This window comes from Papilio machaon, chromosome Z, assembly GCF_912999745.1.
Source record: "Papilio machaon chromosome Z, ilPapMach1.1, whole genome shotgun sequence".
Classification (NCBI taxonomy): domain Eukaryota; kingdom Metazoa; phylum Arthropoda; class Insecta; order Lepidoptera; family Papilionidae; genus Papilio; species Papilio machaon.
This window is the reverse complement of record NC_060016.1, coordinates 4,139,976-4,158,223: the sequence shown is the minus strand read 5'-3', so window position 1 is coordinate 4,158,223 and position 18,248 is coordinate 4,139,976. Positions and strand designations below refer to the sequence as shown.

At 30.4% G+C, this 18,248-nt stretch overlaps 2 protein-coding genes across 5 annotated transcripts in view; one reads left to right on the top strand and one right to left on the bottom strand.

Moving 5' to 3' along the window:
- The first annotated feature begins 115 nt into the window (after positions 1–115).
- LOC106719860 (TBC1 domain family member 13) lies at positions 116–5,545 on the top strand. Of its 2 annotated transcripts, XM_045686067.1 has the most exons (10): positions 116–325; positions 553–629; positions 975–1,048; positions 1,867–1,992; positions 2,324–2,502; positions 2,977–3,075; positions 3,555–3,765; positions 4,052–4,253; positions 4,448–4,570; positions 4,784–5,545. In XM_045686067.1, the coding sequence occupies exons 2-10, from the start codon at positions 619–621 to the stop codon at positions 4,902–4,904; spliced, it is 1,146 nt and encodes a 381-aa protein (XP_045542023.1). In that variant the 5' UTR covers positions 116–325; positions 553–618; the 3' UTR covers positions 4,905–5,545. The 2 variants fall into 2 exon arrangements, with proteins under 2 accessions (XP_045542023.1, XP_045542022.1); XM_045686066.1 differs by lacking the exon at positions 553–629.
- A 4,998-nt stretch (positions 5,546–10,543) lies between these two features.
- The window catches only part of LOC106720023, a 30,939-nt gene continuing 23,234 nt past the window's right edge, over positions 10,544–18,248 (bottom strand). For all 3 annotated transcript variants that reach the window (XM_014514560.2, XM_014514561.2, XM_014514563.2), the window contains exons 5-7: positions 14,092–14,256; positions 12,165–12,336; positions 10,544–11,646 (exon numbers count right to left, since the gene is read on the bottom strand). In XM_014514560.2, the coding sequence (XP_014370046.2) occupies positions 11,431–11,646; positions 12,165–12,336; positions 14,092–14,256 (553 nt within the window). In that variant the 3' untranslated portion in view covers positions 10,544–11,430. The remainder of the gene's footprint in view (positions 11,647–12,164; positions 12,337–14,091; positions 14,257–18,248) is intronic.

Sequence of the window (18,248 nt, the reverse complement as noted above, 5' to 3'; positions counted from 1 at the left end):
TCGTCATGGTTTCAACTGACAGTGACAGTTACGGTGCCAGCCAGCCACATAATCCTAACTTCCTAACCCCCCACCCACCTCAGCCCATGGTGATTTTCGTCTATGTATGCTTTATTATTCTTAATTGTAATTTTCTTAGTTCAATTAAAACAACGTACCTAACAAAGTAATCCAGTGTCTAATAGAATTTAAAATATAAGCGGTGTTTTATTTTAGTAGTAAAGTTAGTTTAACTAAGAGAAAAGATCTCGTTTAGGTGGAAGTGTTACTGAAAGTATAATCATAATTTAATGTTGAGTTATGAAATGAGTTTACACAAAGCAAGGTATTCTTAATTATATTATTACATAAATATTACCTTATCAAATATATTAATAAACGTAATAATAAAATAAAATGTATATAATTAATCAATTAATAAATAATATTTACATTACACAGACTGAATCTTAACTAAAGTAATGAATGGGGGCGTGCTGCTTTCCAAAATATTAGGAAATTCAAGAGAATCATACTAATTGACATTCAATTGTGTGCCATTATTATGTTTAGCAACAGGTCTGTGAAATAAATAGAGGATCAAGTTGCTGAATACTAGCATTTTTGAAAAAAATAATAATGTATCATATGTTAGTATGAGTGTTATTTACTTTGCACAATATAAAACTTGCTACACTTCTTGCTAATTCATATGAAATTAAATCAATTCTCACTATTCTATAATCCCAATCAAACAAAGCTTTGCTAAGTAAACTTTGTTCATTTAGCAAATTACTAAATATTTCTTGTTGTCTTATTGTATATTGCTATGAATTCTTAAATGCAGTTTCTTGCTTATTCTTTTGTTCTATTATATAGTGCTTGAGATATATTTTAGCTTATATATATAAGCATTGCGACCAGTATGTTATTTCTAGTCACTTAATATCTAGATATAATTATTTTTGTGTTATAAAGTTATAATTTTCTTACAGAGTCAAAGCATTTGAAGAAATTTTGGAGCAAGATGTTATTGATATTAAAGAGCTGCAGAAATTGGCATTTAATGGTAAAGTTATTTTATAGTTAACATAGTCCAGTATCAGTCACTTTCTAAATGGTTAGAAAACCTGAAAGCTCTAATTTGGAGGCTAGCACCAAATTGGCTGCAACCTATTAAATTTTTCATGCATCTTTCAACTGTAAAATTATATTTCTTAATTACTGTGCCAGAATTAAAAAAGAACTCTGAAGTCGGAATGCATCCACAGTTGGAAAAAAATTATTTTAAGTTATAAATAATGTAGAAATCTTTAAAAAATTACTTATTTTTGAATTTTTCAAATGAAATATGATAGAAGTTGTTACTCTGACTACACTTCACAGAGTAATTTGTATATTAAGTAATGTTTGTTTGGTACATCTGTTTTATATTAAGTAATGCTGTCACTTTTGACAGTTTCTCTCCCCATTGCACTGTAGCTTTTTATTTTTAAGCTAGCTAAACCTACCACTCCATTGCCAAACTCTAAACAATTTACAAATATAAATAATAAAATTACAAGAAAAATTATAATTAAACCTGATTGAGATGTTTAAGGTTTTTAGGTCATAAAGCTTTTTGGCATCCTACAAATACCCGAGCAAAAAATAATTATAACCATTGCACAATTGTTTCGGCAATGCTTAGGAGACAACAATAATAAACTAAATAGGGTCATGCAGTGACCTGAAGGCCTTGGCCACCGAAAACAAAAGTTCACTTTCTCCGATCCCACGCCACCCCGACCCAGTAACTCCTGAAAACTTTTATTCACCTCCTCCATGCAGCGATACCTGGGATATTATTTTTATATTATAATATAATTACATTATTTATATTTACAGGTGTGCCAGATGATAAAGGGTTGCGTTCATTAGTTTGGCGAATATTGCTGCATTATGTACCCAAAGAGAAATCTGCAAGAGAATCTACACTTTTTAAAAAGCGGCAACTTTACAAGCAATTTATAGGTATGCCATAAATATTTATTTCATATGTCAAACAATATATTTATAGCGTTAACAAAAACTAATATTTACAAAAACTTTCAAAGTAAACTCAAGGTTTTCTTACACACTAACTTTACTGCAGAATTTTTCACTAATCAACAGTTATCTCATAGTGTAGATTTGTTATACCAAAATACAAGTTACTCCCATAGTGACCACATAATGAGTCTGAGTATGGAAACTAGTCATTTAATAATTCAGCTAGCACTCTAACTCTCAAACTCAAAACATTTTAAGACAACCATAATATCAATTCTTACAATTTTTCAGTAAAGGTTTTTTTTTTATTTAGACGAGATAATTGTGTCTCCTGGTGGTCCTGCAGACCATCCCCTGAACATCAGTCCGGATAGCTCATGGAGTACTTATTTCAAAGACAATGAAGTACTGTTACAAATTGACAAAGATGTTAGAAGGCTGTGCCCTGATATCTCTTTCTTTCAATCGGCAACAGAATTCCCTTGTCTTGAGGTGATAAATTACTTTACTACCAGTTACTATAAATTTTTGAGCGTCGGTGACTCAGGTTAAAAACTTGACTTGCAGTCTGCAGGTTCTGGGTTTGAATCCCGCCATGTACCACTGTGTTTTTCGATTCTCGATTTTCATATGTACATTTAACCGACGTTCTCACTGTGAAGGAAAACATTGTGATGCAACCTGCACATATCTGAGAAGAAATTAAATGATATATGTGAAGTCAACTCGCACTTGGCCAGCGTGGTTGATTATGGCCTAGTCACCCCTAACTTGGGGTAGGTTCTGAGCCCCTCGGTGGGGACGTATAGACGTGGGGTCGACGTGAGCTGATGATGACTATGATTTTCAAGATGGCGGAATAAATCTGTTTACTTAATATTTTACAAATTTGTGTCAGTCGTGTTGTCGACAATTCAACAAAGATTGAATATTTACTATCACAAAAAAATCTTCTCACTTTTTCAGATTGTGAACAGCAATGGAGTAAAAAGATTGCATAAAAGAGTGGAACAATCCGTTTTAAAATATTCTACGTTGGAACGACGTGGCCTCGGTGTTGCAAAGGTAAATAATACAAAATAAAACCTCACTTAACTCTATATGTTCTTCATTTATTTTTCCAAATCCTAACTTACACAATTAATTACAATGCTGGCACAATACAATTTTCTTTGAATTCTATTTTAATGATTAATAACATTTTAAAGTCATTATCGGTTTTAAATTGTTATTTAAAAGTAATGAATAAATAATGATAATAAATGTTACATATTTTACAATATTAATAAAAGTATCAAATAATTTAAAATCAATATTTTGGATAATTAGTAAGACCTTTCTATGCAAATACATTTACATACATACTTTTCTCAAAATTTTTATCATTATTATTGTAGCTTAAATTTATTGAATATTTACACTCAACAGTTATCTAATCGAAATATAAAAATTTATAACTTATTTATGAAATATAGAGAAATAACCTTCCGGAATAACTTTACCAAAGTTTGGTGTGAAATCATTTTGACTCGTAATACTTTCAGCTTAGTAATGAGATACGTCGTTCAGAAAGTATTACGACAGGCGATTATGCTCCTTTGAATGAAGGTTGCGAGGCACATTGGGAGGTTGTTGAGAGAATGTTGTTCTTGTATGCCAAATTGAACCCCGGGCAAGGTTATGTCCAAGGAATGAATGAAATCATTGGACCTATATATCATACATTTGCTATTGATGCTAACAAGGAGTACAGAGGTAAGACATCTCACTCTACCAATAATGCACAGAATTGTAACCTTTGGTTAATTAATTAACCTATAAAAGACCCCAATGGAGAGAAAAACTGCCTTTTCTCAGTATAAATTTCAGCTTGAGCAAGAAGACAGTAGCTAGAATTACGTAATAATGTATAACACCTCTGGTAGATGACGGCTAACTTGGTCCACCTATTTATTTCAATTTTAATCAGTTACTTTATTTTTTTTTTCTTTTAAAATGTCTTAAGGCACTGAATATGTTTATATGTTTGTTTTATTTATAGAACACGCTGAAGCCGACTGTTTTTTTTGTTTCACGAATCTAATGGCGGAAATTCGTGACTTTTTCATACGAACACTGGACGAAGCGGAGAGTGGTATCAATTATATGATGAGCAAGTTGAGTGAATGTGTCAAAAGAAATGACCGCGCTGTCTGGGATCGTATGGAGAGACAGGAACTTCGCCCGCAATATTACAGCTTCAGGTAAAAAAAATACCTTTGGTTTCAACAAAAAATCTATGTTTATAAACAATCATGTCTGTTGAGCTTCACTTCTCTTTAAAAGAATAGCTCTTTCATTATTTTTAAAGTATTAAGTATTTTTTACCTTAACCAATAAAAACTTATTCAGACATACATATATAAACATTGAAAATAAATTTACATATGTTTTTCAGATGGCTGACTTTATTATTATCTCAAGAATTTTCTTTGCCCGATGTTGAAAGATTTTGGGACTCCTTATTCGCAGATCCACATAGATTTAATTTTCTCATTTATATTTGCTGTGCCATGATATTGTAAGTACTTAATCTATATTTTAGTCTGTTTGAAATTAACAAAATGTGAGTAAAAAAACAAATTTATGTGCCCAAGATTTACAGAGTTAGTAGGAAATATTGAAAAACTAACTTATATCAGATACTATTTAATGTATTAAATTATATGTCTATGAAATGATAAGTGTCAAATCTGAAACAATTTAGTAATTTATTTTTCTATTTCACTAACAGATTAGTACGAGATGATATACTAAGCGGTGATTTTGCATCAAATGTAAAACTACTGCAAAACTTTCCACCCATGGATGTTTCCTTAATATTAAATAAAGCTGTGGACATTTCTACGAGGTAATAATTATCCCCGAACTCCACTACACTTTTATTGACATATCTTACACACTCCTTGTGGGCATAAATCAAACTAAATTATAACTCAATAGCGCCACCCTGTCAATGTCAAAAAGTATCACAAAATCCTTGTCGTAAAGTCAAACAAGGATATCTCAATCAGTGAGGCTCTATAAAAATATTTATAACACCTTATTAGACATAGAAAATAACATAAAAGAAAAAAACGACGACATCTAAAGTTCAAAGAGGATTTTTGAATTTTGTGACGTTAACAGGAGACGCTAGAGAGTTGTAATAATTTAGTTTGACTTATGCCCTCAGGTTCAGATAGCTTCTGATCTGTCGGTCTATAACAAGAGGCGCTGTTATCACGATTAGTTCTGTCACAAAATATGTAAAACACGATATGACAGCTAAAAGAATCTTGTGACATTTTTTACTTTAACAGGAGGGCGCTAGCGAGCTATCATAATCAACTTTGACATATGCCCACCGGGGCAAATAATGTTTACTTGGACATATGCCCTTATGCTTGTGGTCAGATAATGTTTTTGGTTTATAGTTCTTGCTATATTTATTCTTTTTTCTGAGAGAACTAACCGCGATAGCAGCGCCTCTTACCGGCTCAGATAAATTGTCATAATATAGAGTCTGTGTGGAAAGAGAAAGGAATTTTGATTTAAGGGCGCAGTATTGCTTTGTTGTTGAATTGTGTAACATTTTACCCCTTTTAGACATGATTAAATCCAAAAAACGGCAAGAAATCACATCAACAAACAAATCCGTAACAATACAAAACTTTGACGTTTGACAGATGGCTGGGTTGGATTGCCATATAAAAATCTTTGTTAGTTCCGTTTTTCGCCAAGCTCATTATCTTTCCGCACAGACTCTACCAGTGTCATTATTAAAGTTGATTCTGTTAGGACCTAGCACGAATATTTATGAGAACGTTTTCGTAACATAATCTATAGAATTTGTATTAAAATTTCTTCAGCGTAAAGCTTGTATCGGGCGTAAAGTACACCAACAAATCTCATACAAATTTAGACATATTTTGTCAACGACGTTACGTAGGCGCATGTTGCAAATATTCGTGCTAGGATCTCTGTATTCATTGTAATTTTTATTTTTATGTATGATTTTGCATGTTTTTGGCTTTGGAATTAGCTGTTTTAAATACATTAAAATTAAGACAATAAGTACAATTTTTGATTAAAAATTACACACCTTCCATTGGTCAGAAGGTACTTGATAAAAATGTATTAAATGTTTGAATCAAAATTTCCATAACATTCCATATTTATATATTTTTCAATATATTGTTAAATCATCACCTACACGTACTATGGTACTTTACATATACGTATCCTATATATAATCACTAGGTCTATATTTCATAAACGAATAGCTAAATTAATGTTTTAACTGAAAGCAATATGTTACATATTTAATGTTAATAATAATTCTCTAATCTTTAAAATAATTATGAATGGCAATCGTTTGTCTGTTTACATAAACATAAGTTTCCACTGCCAGACATTAAATCAAACATAATATACGCATTCTCTATCTAGCGTTCGGCAGTGAAAAACAATGTTAATATCACTTAGCTTGTTAGTGATTTAAAATACAAAATTAATGTATTTTTGAACTAAATGTCCTTAACATTAAGAATGCTTTCTATTGTTGAAAAAAAAATTCGGATTTACTTTTTGAAAAAAAAAAAACGACTGTATACGACTGATTATCGTAATGTTTTTTTATACAAATGTACATGTTTTAATAAATGTATCTTGCATATCAAATATCGTGTAAAAACTTGTTTTATTTCAAACTTTCCTCAAATACAAAATACCCTGTCAAAGAGGAATAAACTGAGAAACAAACAGATTAGAGAAAAACACTACAGCATAACTCCATTAATGATTATTTTTAACACCTTATTAACCAACCGATCTTGTTTTATTTACGAAAATTGTAATTTTCCTTTAAAACAAAGATGCCTTTATCTTTAATCGCCATCCCATAATATTGAAGTACCAACATGTTATCTTACTAATATTATAAATGCCAACGTTTGGATAGATGAATGATTATTTGAAGGTATCTTCAGAAAGGCTGCATGGATCTCCCTGAAATTTGACATAGATATAGGACATAGTTTGTTGTCGCGGGCGACACCTAGTAATATATAAAACTACAAACACTTTAATTTTAAACTAGCTATTTTCCGCCTAGGATTAAAAAAAAATGTTAAATAACTATTATATGTTCTACATATGTGTCAAATGGAGACGATCTAACGAACATCTATCCATCTATCTAAACATTCGAATTTATAATATTAAGTAAGATAATAAGGGGTGTCAATATAAATAGTCCGCTGACATGTCTACCTAGATAAATAAAAAAATACTTTGGAAATCAATCTTTAGGTATTGTATTTAAATGAAAAGAAGGAATTCGCCTTTAAAAGATTTAATATAAATAATAATAATTACAATGTAATCGATTTGTACATACTCATTGATTGATAATAATAATAATAGAAAGTAAATATTTTTTATACAAATATAATGTCATTTTATTTCTTTTAATACAAATAGAGTTAAATACACTGTGAAATGTTTTAAATGATATATGTACTCATTTAAAAAAAAAAACATTGTAATATTTTCAATTGAGTCGCTTGAAACAATGTTGTATGAATATAACCTTAATGACAGGATTTTACTTGAAAATAAAAAACTTAATTAAGGAACATACAAACATGGCAACTTGAAACAACAATGATATTGAAGTCAGGACCATATTAAACTAAACAATGCACAAACGATCACAATATTGGCTTAAATCTAACATCGAGAGGATCTCATGGCTTACAACACCAAGCTGAAATAAAAAGGCGGCTAGAATTATAATACTTTGCCAACAAAAGGCAACATCTTTATAAGTATAATTTCTTAACACTTTCAGTGCCACTACACATATTAAATTGAAAGAGCAGGGGAGACAGTAGCTCTGAATGTGTTAATCAAACCTTGAGATGCCTCTACAACTGCAGTGACTGTCAGTTTTATTGGATATATTAAACATTTATATTAAAATGAAAAAAAAAACACTTTGATAAAATGTTCGTTACCTGTACAATGTTAAAAAAATTATTAAAAAGCTTGTATAAAGAAATAATGTCCTATATTATAATCACCTACTTGAAAGCACCGTTAAAAAAAAATGGCAAATACATAAATGCTCAGTGTTAAATCTTCCATTTAAATAAGTTATAGCAATTACTATGACCAAATTTTTGTGCCTAACGCGGTCTGTTCATTTTTATACAATTTTTTATTAAAAAAATTATTAGAATGAATTTAAAAGGACTGTAAGAAAACGAGAATGCTATTACAAAAAAAAATCTATTTCAAGTTAATGTAATTGATAGAGACTTGATATTTTTCAACTATTATTTAAATCACTATATAGAGAATAGTAATATCATAAATACCAAGATGTTAAAATATAAAAGTAAATAAACAAGCACATGTTAAGTTTCAAATATAAAATTATATTGTGGATATTGTAAAGGAAAAATTGTGAGTGTTTACAGTATTTGCATACAGTTGATTTATTAGAAAGACATTTACAAACAGCCAAACAGTTGAACAAATTGTCTAAATCTAGTGCAATATATCTATTCAAACTGTTGCTAAATTTTACTGGACAAAAAATATTTGATAACATATTTTAGAACATTCATTTTTATAGCATCAAAAAATTGGATAATGAATTTCGGTTTTTCTAATCTAAAAAATAGCTGCGCATTTCTAAACTACATTTGCGTCTATAACTATATTTAATTTGATTTTTTTGTAACTGCGCAATTGCCATCTTATGTTTTAAAATCATTCATTCCTCATCCGTGTGTCACTGTCTTCATTTTATGGCTATTCGAAAACTATTAAAACCAAAACAAAAAAAAAAGAATAATTTAATATCGATCAACATCAATAACAAACACAAAATAATTCTGGATCACCTAATTATACCATTCTAATTACCTTACTCGTTACTAACGCTACTTCTTTTGTATGGGTACATCTAAACCTGTTAAATATATGCATATTTTTTATATAGGATGGTTTAACTTGTGTAGTTGCAATTTTGCGTTTTTAATAAAACCCTGATTTACACTTTATTACATGATTATTCATTTTAGATTTGCTTCACATGTAAATGTAAATGATCGTAAAAAAAAAACTTAGTGAATAATTGAAAAGTTATTTCAAAGAGTTTTCACATAGATTATAAATGTTTTTATTTAGTCTGATTACATTAAATAAATATAATTTTTTAATAGTGTAAATCAGAGAATTATTTGATTAAAATTTAATATTATTCACACTTTATGGTATCTGAAAATAAATTAAATTACACTTATCAGTTTCCATACTGTAAATCGCCACACGCGTAAAAAATTCACTACTTACCCAGATTTAAACATTGTGAAATACTATAAAAATTGCTTTAATTATTTCCAAAATAATTTTATGTAAAAGAATTTATATGTACTTATAGAATGTTTATGTATTTAAAAAAATATAGATTAATGCAACTTTTATAGCAATAGACAATGTTACCCTTACCATTTACCTATCTCGATAGAGCACCCCCCATTCTTGTCACATGCGACTAAACAGTACCTACACATAAGGATCACATACTAAAATAAAAAAGCTACATATAAAACTTTGATCCATGTAGGTGATCAGATGTATGAAAGAAAAAAATTGTACATTCTATTGGACGCAAGCATGAAGTCACGTTGAAAAGGTTATACATATATAGGTAATCTAAATCAACATATATTATGTCTTATTTAGTAGGGTTACCCTCTAATAGTGATTATAATTGTGACTTACAAAAACTAATTAAACATCGATTTTTTTGACGTTATCCTCAAGATATCCTCCGTTAAGAATCTAAAATGGATAAGAGTATATTTGCAGAATATAGTCATAGCTGCCATAGAATTGTTTTTGCTTACAATGTTATCATCAAGCCATCTCATCTAAAGGTCGAATAGAATTAAAACATTAGTCAAAATACTATTTATCAATAGCAGATCTACTTATGTATCTTAATGGAATTGAAATTGTACCTCAAATAAATGTGTTTTATTCACAGAAATAGCGTCAAATTGATATGGCTTATAAGATAGCTGGTACAAACGATCAAAACTCTATGCTAAAAGAGTAGCCTTACTGTTTCCTCTGTCGAAACAATTGTATAAAAACATATCTGCAATCTCTTTCTTTTTCTTTAATGAATAACAGATATGTTTGTATACAAATGTTGGCAGTGAAATTTCACGGTCACCAGAAATAACACAACAAAGCGTCTATTACAGTTTAAGCATCTATTTCAGTCATTTATGTTTGTTTCAAATACTATAGCTCAAACATTCATCAAGATTATAATACTTTCTTTTATAAATAAACATATAAAAATATACATATAAATTATTTTTAAACATTACTCAACACAGATTCAACTTAGCAACAGTTCTAAAATAAATTATTATGTTGTTTTTTTTATTTTATTTTTTCTAATAAGAAATAAGATAATCCAACATGTTGCAATCATTTCTTAATGACCAGAATTGGCATATTCACATTAAATATTATTGTAAATATGATTTCATAATAAGAATTTTTGTTTCTCTCCATATTTTTACATTACCATTTCTCATCTCAATCTATTGATATTTGAGATTCTCCAATGATTGTTAAACATTCCCAAAGTCTAATTTTAACATTGTCCTCCACAGGATCTTTAGTTTCCAACATTATTTCCCTCTTTGCGAAACTAGCTATAATATATGAATTTATCACAAAGTTGATGTAGGCGACACTTGCATTGTTTACACACATACTCCTAAAAATAGGCTATTTTTGTTCAACATTTGAGAATATTTTAATGAGTACGATTTATTTCAATTACACAATAATAAGAAATGAATATAATGTCATTTATATTAGACAGTACATTCAATTAAATGGATAAGCAATACAGTTGACTGCATACATATTTTAAAATTATACTTTAGTAATATCTGTTAACAAAAGAACTATAAAGGAATATATATGTAAAGAATGCGTTAGGCCGCGAATACTTAGTGAAGATAACTATTATAATGCGCCGCATGAATAGTTCAGGGCAATAAATATAAACCATCCGTCACTAAGATAAATGTTAGAATTTGTAAATATTTGTCCACCTGCTACATACCCAAAAAGTCACTAATGAAATAATTAACAAAAATATATGAGAGTAGAGGCCACACTTTTGAATATGTAATAAATTGTACAAAATGAACACATAATATGCTTTCCCGATATATGTCTCAATAAGTTGCAGTTAGAGAAATGGAAAAATGAAATAGCACCGAGTAAACACCAAAGTGGGGGATATATGCTAGACGTATAAGCGATGCGTGTTACCGGTGCGAGGGTAAAGGGGGCTGTTTACTGGAGAACGCAACACTTGCACTTGGGCTTCTTCTTGATGGTCACGTGTTCCGGTTGCAGGGGCTCCTGAGGCGGCGAGCGCTGCACCTCCACTTGACCCGGACGCACCTCCGGCACCGCGGCACCGTTCTTAGTGCCGTTCATAGCTTTCGGTGGACTCTGTTGCTGCACGGGACTTGCCACTTTCGTTTGAGGGGAAGATGGCGGACTAGCCTGTTTGACATTTAAAATTTCAGTAAAAGTGACTATATTTATTACTAGAATCTTTTTTTAAATTCCGAGCATTCCTAATCATAAAATATAATTATGATAGAAGAATAACAGTAAAATGTCCCTACAACGTTAAAGTCATTGAAACAAAATGTTGAGTCAACTACTCCTTGTAAACTGGGTTAATCTAGTTTTGTTTCCAGCTAGTCAAAATAGGCCACTTTAAATGAGGCTAAATTATAACATCTCACAAAAATTGGCTCTTAATTAACTGCATCAAGAAGAAGTGTTTTTATTTTTTCATAAAGCAATAAGAAGTATTTTATTTACTTGAAGACCAATATAGAATCTAAGGTACATCGAGAGGTTTTAAATGTTATAAAGTATTATAAAATTCAAACTTAATTGAATCTCACGATTAGCTACGAACGCACGTATGCACATCGTTTCCCGGCCCCTCATCTCTTTACCCTTAATATTTCGAGCCACTATAAAGTTTGCTCTTTATTAGAATAACTTACATTGACATTATTTGCATGCACTTTTTCCTCCTCATCACTAACGGGCAACTCGGGTTCAGCAGTGGGCGTGGGCGTGATAGGCTTGCCTCCCTTGATCAGGGACACAATCTCATCAGCTTCACGGCTCAAATCACCGTCAGGACGGAAGGGATTGTCCCAGCCGCTTTCAGTGCTGTAAGGTAATAGAAATAAAATCAACTATTAAATATAAAATTATGTAGAATGTAGATCAGTCTACACCATTCGGTTTAAAAAGGCGTGGAAAAAAAAGCTGAGGCGAGATATAAGTTAAATCTCTTAAACATTTAAAATTAAGTTGGACTATAAGATTACATAATGTTGACTGTTGAAGTACCAATTAAATGATGTAACAGTGGCAGAACCCATGAGTTAATCAGTACAATTACTTCCCTCCTTACGAATTGAATAACTGCGTACATGTGAGCATTCATCAAGGTCAAACATTTAAATAGCATTTACGACTTAACAATGCCAAGTCCTTGTTATAATTTTCTGTCATCTTACATTTTATGTAATACTCATTTGAGTATATAGATTATTTACTACCGAAGCACCTATATAACATATTGCTATCTCTTTTTTCACACAGCAAATGAAAGCAGTGAGAATGTTTTAAGTTTGACATCATTAATAGATTTTTTTAATTAACTGTATTACTCGAAAAAATACACAGATTAGTTAATTGTTTTAACCCTTTGAATGCCGCTGATTGATATTATGAACGTAAACGTGGTTATAAAAGAGTAAGTTTTACCCTTAAATGTGTTTATATCGCCAAAACTGCTTCCAGTATAAGTACTTTGTTATTATTGGTCAAAATGCATTTCGGAAGAAAATAATTCTGGTAATGTTCAATATCAGCATGTACTGTCAATTTTTTTTATTATTGGCCATAATTGTAAAATATTAAATTAGTGTAACCAAGTATAATTCAGAGTGAAAACTTAATAATTAATTTTCATATTTTTCATTGCCCACTATTGATTCGATTCAGTCTTAAATGTAACAGAAATCATATGTCATATTTGTCGGAAACATACGATACGAAAAAAACATTTATCATTCTTGTAAAATCTCGACATATTCAACCTTGACTGAAAATAGATGATTTACTGAAAGGCAATGTGAAATATTAAATATCAACTTGTTCATGTTTTGTAATTTGAAACTTGACAAGAACACACAAACAAGTAATAAAATATGTTAAACAAAACAAAGCAGTTAAAGTCAATTAGTTGAAATTTAAAAATAAATTTTCAATTTTATGAAAAATTGTTTTTTTTTTATTGTAATATTACTTTTAAAATGTCCCTAGATCACAAGGTCGTACACCATAATGAAAATAAAGCATCACAATGTAATTAGGTAGGTTTTGGTCAAACATTGTTGTATTGTGAAGATGGAGAGATAAACTACTAAAGTGTTCCAAATTAAATTCATTTTGGATGTCGTCATTCATTCAAATTGTACGGCACAGAGAAACTGGTCACAATTTATTTATAATGAAATGAATTGAACGCTCCCCACCAACACAAAATGTGTATGACATTGTTATCATTTTAAGGTGAATATTGAATACGGTATTTTACCAACAATATACACCCACTCAAAGAGTGATACATATAGAATATATATATCTACATAATAGATTAGAATCTCTTTGTGATATATTATATAAGAAGTGCAGTACTCTATCATTGATATCAATAATATTTGTATTGGTAAATGATAAAACAATTCTCAAACTTTAAATATGGTTTCATAACCACATGCTTCAATAATTCTTTCTTCAATACTTCTTTCATAACACCATTAATCCAATTATGTCATTACTAAATGAGATCAATAAAGACATTAAGGACAATTGAAGACGGACAATTAGGGCATTAGTTCAATTGGAACTTACCTGATTTGCCGATTGTAGACATTGTATTCACCCATATCGGAGTTTGCTGATAGTAGGCTAGCGTAGAGAATGTGAGAATCTGGATCCGTCGCTTGTGGCGGCGGGGAGAGACACTGCGGTCTTGCTCCTTGGTAAAAAGACACACGCACTTTCGAACGCTCCGACCTGTAAATAATTACACAAATAAGAATCTTTTTATCCCTCAACAGGATGAAATGATGATCAGACTATAGATACAGAATCAATATAAAATGGTAAACAATAACAAATTAAAAAGTTACAACAATGTTTTATGCTTTAAAAATACAACGCACAGCTGAAGCGTATGAGAAGACATTTGTAGTATAAATTGTTAGGCAGATTAACTTCAGTTTGTTTCATTAAAGCGTGGATCTTTTATTAGCTGATGACTATATGTAACACCCACATCTTAGTGTTACATAGATGGAAAAATTTATATATATATATATATAATAATTTACACGTAACATACTGTTTGATTGCTATTTAACATGACCTTAAGGGAACAATTCGTTTTTTTTGTTCAATACTTTATTGTTCTAATTAAAAGATGGCTTGGTGACATACATGGAGTAACGTAGACAAGAGCTACATGTTAGTATGGAATGGTGCAAAAGAGAAGAGGCTTGTATCCAGCAATTTATAAATAAGGCTAAGATGATGATGATAATTCTTGCAGAATATCATCATAAGACACTTAAGAGCAGATATGATTAGTATGGTTGACCAATGTCTTAAATATCTTGTGGCAAAAAATCCACTCATTAGTTAACTCTTTTAGTCTGGATCTTTATTTCTTTTTTTATTTTAATTGTATATTTCAGAATTTCTGGTGTTTGCAAATAAGAAAACTCTGTATTTGCCTTATTTATACACATAGAAGTTCTTGTCTTGTAACAAATTTTTCAAATATAGTATTATGTTTTCGCCTTCACATAATTCTCATGTAAGTAGTAAGCACTATACATACATTTTTCAATAGTACTTATTTTATAATGAAATTTTAACTTTTTTAAATATTGATGCAAAAGATAAATATGCCTGACCAAGAAGAAAGATAGCGCAGCATTTTGAAAATTGATGATGTTGAAGCTTAACCAAAACATTATCATTTAAAATATATCTCAATTTTGATACTGACATGTAAATTTTGTTAATAATTATGAAATATATTATCACCACACTCAAAAATGTAATATTTTTCACTAAATTTATTGTTAATAATACTGTACAAAATTCTCAAAATGTTTACATTTTTTAATTGAATTGTAATTTTAAAAAGATTTAATTTGAAGTATCTTCTTAATTTTACAATTTGAAATTAGAAATATATTAATGTGCAACGCGTAAACAAAATAAAAATATGAAATTAAAAAAAAAACCCACGCACAGCTTTTTGAAGGACATGTCTTTTAACATGTTTAAAAAGGAATATCATTTATAATGTGAATTAATATTAATTACAAATGTTAAATGAAAAAAAGTCACTGGGACAAAGAAAGCTTTGGTGAGATCAGAAGGCAAATTCCGCAAGCAACCGCGAGCCGCCGACCTTACAGCAATCACAGGGCGGGTCTTCTCATAGGGATAATCAGTGATGCACTCATTATAAATAGAGATTCTAAAACGTTTGCCAATGTATGTTTACTAGATGTATGTAGATGCTGAGTGGTGACCTTGGACTCCCGATTGCTGGATGGAACTGAAAGTCGTTTTATGTTTATAATTCAGTCCTCGTGACGTCATACTGACCGAATTCTCCTCGCTATAAAAACTGCGTTTCTCCCATACTTCACTATGTACTAACTTATCATTAATATATTATACGATTTGTTAACATATTAAGTTAAAAGCTACCTCATTAACCGTAAAAAATTATAGAAATAATTGACAGCCGAACACAGTGCGCAGCACAACACAAAAATGACGTGAACTATGTTAACATACCTTTCGTGTATTTACGTAAAGTAATAATTGTCACTGAACACTCAAATATAATTATTTACTTTCGATGATATAAATAATTATTAGACATTAACAATAGCAACGAACAACATTAGCGCAGATTGCGCCGTTGGGTTTGGCCGCACAACGCTTCACAACAGTGTTTCCACTACGTCGTACACGTTCACAACATCGATCTACGACTCGGATGTTCGGATGTCGTTGAGGCTCACTCGCTCACTCACACTCCTCAGCGAATGGAGTGAACCGAAGCGAGCGCCACTATTCGCAATCGCCTCGTCTCGCCTCGCCTAGTGACGTAACTCAACATTTTTCGTTAACGGAAACGACGGATTCGTATTATCGCCCGCGAAATTCGGTTTATTATCTGATAACTAACAGATTGGGATAAAATAAAAATTTTACACTTTATTACTGTATAGAATTATCTTCCTATAGAAAATTTAAATCTTAGGTTTTACATCCCTGTTTATTTATTTATTTCATAATTGTTCTTTTTTTTTTCTTTTCTGTTGAAACAGAACTTCGCCGCGCCTTTTGTTCAACGATGTTTTCGCATAAGAAGTTTCACTTCATAGTAGTCGCTACATTAGTATACAAATTTTAATGGGTCCAATGAAACAACAATCACGCGCAATTTCTGCAGAGAAAAACTATGCGTTAACATGCTAGTTATAAACATGTAAGACTTTTTTTTATCAAAATGGTAAACAGGATTTCAAATTCTACGACGTTTTTTATACTTTAAAAAACTAGTTAGTTGTAAGGTCTGGATTTCAAAAACTCCACGACTGGCGCGTATTTTGCGTGTTTTAAAATACTATTTCCATAATAATTTTAAATCAAATTTAACCACTAACAACTTGTAAACCACTTTGATAATGATTAAATAAATAAATAATTGTAGACGTTAGTAATAAATAAATCATCGTCTCTTACCAAACATGGCATATATTTTTTTGTTTCAGTTTCACCATCAGTAGACACCCTTACAGTTACAGTAAAGATACCCTTTGTGTCTTAATTGCCGCAATACGCTAGGAATAAGGATACCTTTTTATCTATTTAGAACAGCAATTAGAAAACACGTAAATGATGGGGAGGTGTGATCAGAGCTATTTATCGATTGTTGTAGGCGGAGGGAGACTAATTTAATGCCATTCCCTCACTCTATTGCGTAAGTAGGTTGTATGTACCTATACATGACGTAATTGTTCCCTAGATACTTCTACAGTGGGGTGCTTTAAAACAGCAATTTAAATATATATGGATTTTTAAGATATAAAAATATATTGAATAATGTACATTAAGGTAACGAGTTAAATTACTTTTAATTTTAATTCTTTTCAAGTTAACACATTTCTCTTTTAAATAAAAATTGCGAAATATCTTTGTTTACTTTTAGAAATGTCAATACTTTTATGTTTCCGTGTTATTTATTAACCTTTAAAAAAAGATAGAGGGGATTTACCGCTGTCAACCTGGCGATTGTTGAAATACCAAAAAAATGTTTTGAGATTTTCTTAGCACTACTTACAGAGTTAAGCAGTATTAAAATATTTTTTATACGCTATTTAAAAACATTCTTTTCTTATTTTTTGATAATTATTCTATCCTTCGTTTCTATCCGAAGCCGCAATTAAGTGAATAGAGGAACATCAATTTCCATAAATGCCCTTTACATATTTGTCTTTTCTTGTGAAATAAAATGGTGCGATTTTTTTTAATAAGAGTTAACTAATGTCATGTGAGAAAAAGTTGTTTAACAGAAATATATTGGAATTTAAGAGTTTTAGTATAAGTTATAGACAACATGGTGTTAGGTTTGGATTGGAATCCGGTATACCATAAGCGATTGGGTTGTCGCGCGACTGGATATGCATTTTTGTGCGTTCTGTTGCGACTAACTTCCTGATATCGCATAACCGCTTGCATCCGGGTTTGCACGAGTTTTATTAACAAAACAAGTATTCTATCCAGTCTATCTACAGCTTGATCAGTATAAAAAGGCTTATAAAAAATTGTAGTGAAAAGATTTATTATCACTTCCAATTTTTTAATTTTAAAAGTTAAATTATTTAATTTTTACAATAAGATATTTGTAGTTTATAATTTAACAAGAATTTTTCTAACAATTTAATATGTCATACTTGTTAAATTATTGAAATGGT

What these genes read in the sequence shown, in the direction of transcription:
- LOC106719860 (XM_045686066.1), top strand. Translation starts at nt 291, where the DNA reads ATGTTGAGTTATGAAATGAGTTTACACAAAGCAAG. An exon ending in TGCTAACAAGGAGTACAGAG is followed by an intron (nt 3,766 to 4,051) that starts GTAAGACATCTC and finishes TTTTATTTATAG; the next exon opens with AACACGCTGAAGCCGACTGT. An exon ending in CCGCAATATTACAGCTTCAG is followed by an intron (nt 4,254 to 4,447) that starts GTAAAAAAAATA and finishes TATGTTTTTCAG; the next exon opens with ATGGCTGACTTTATTATTAT.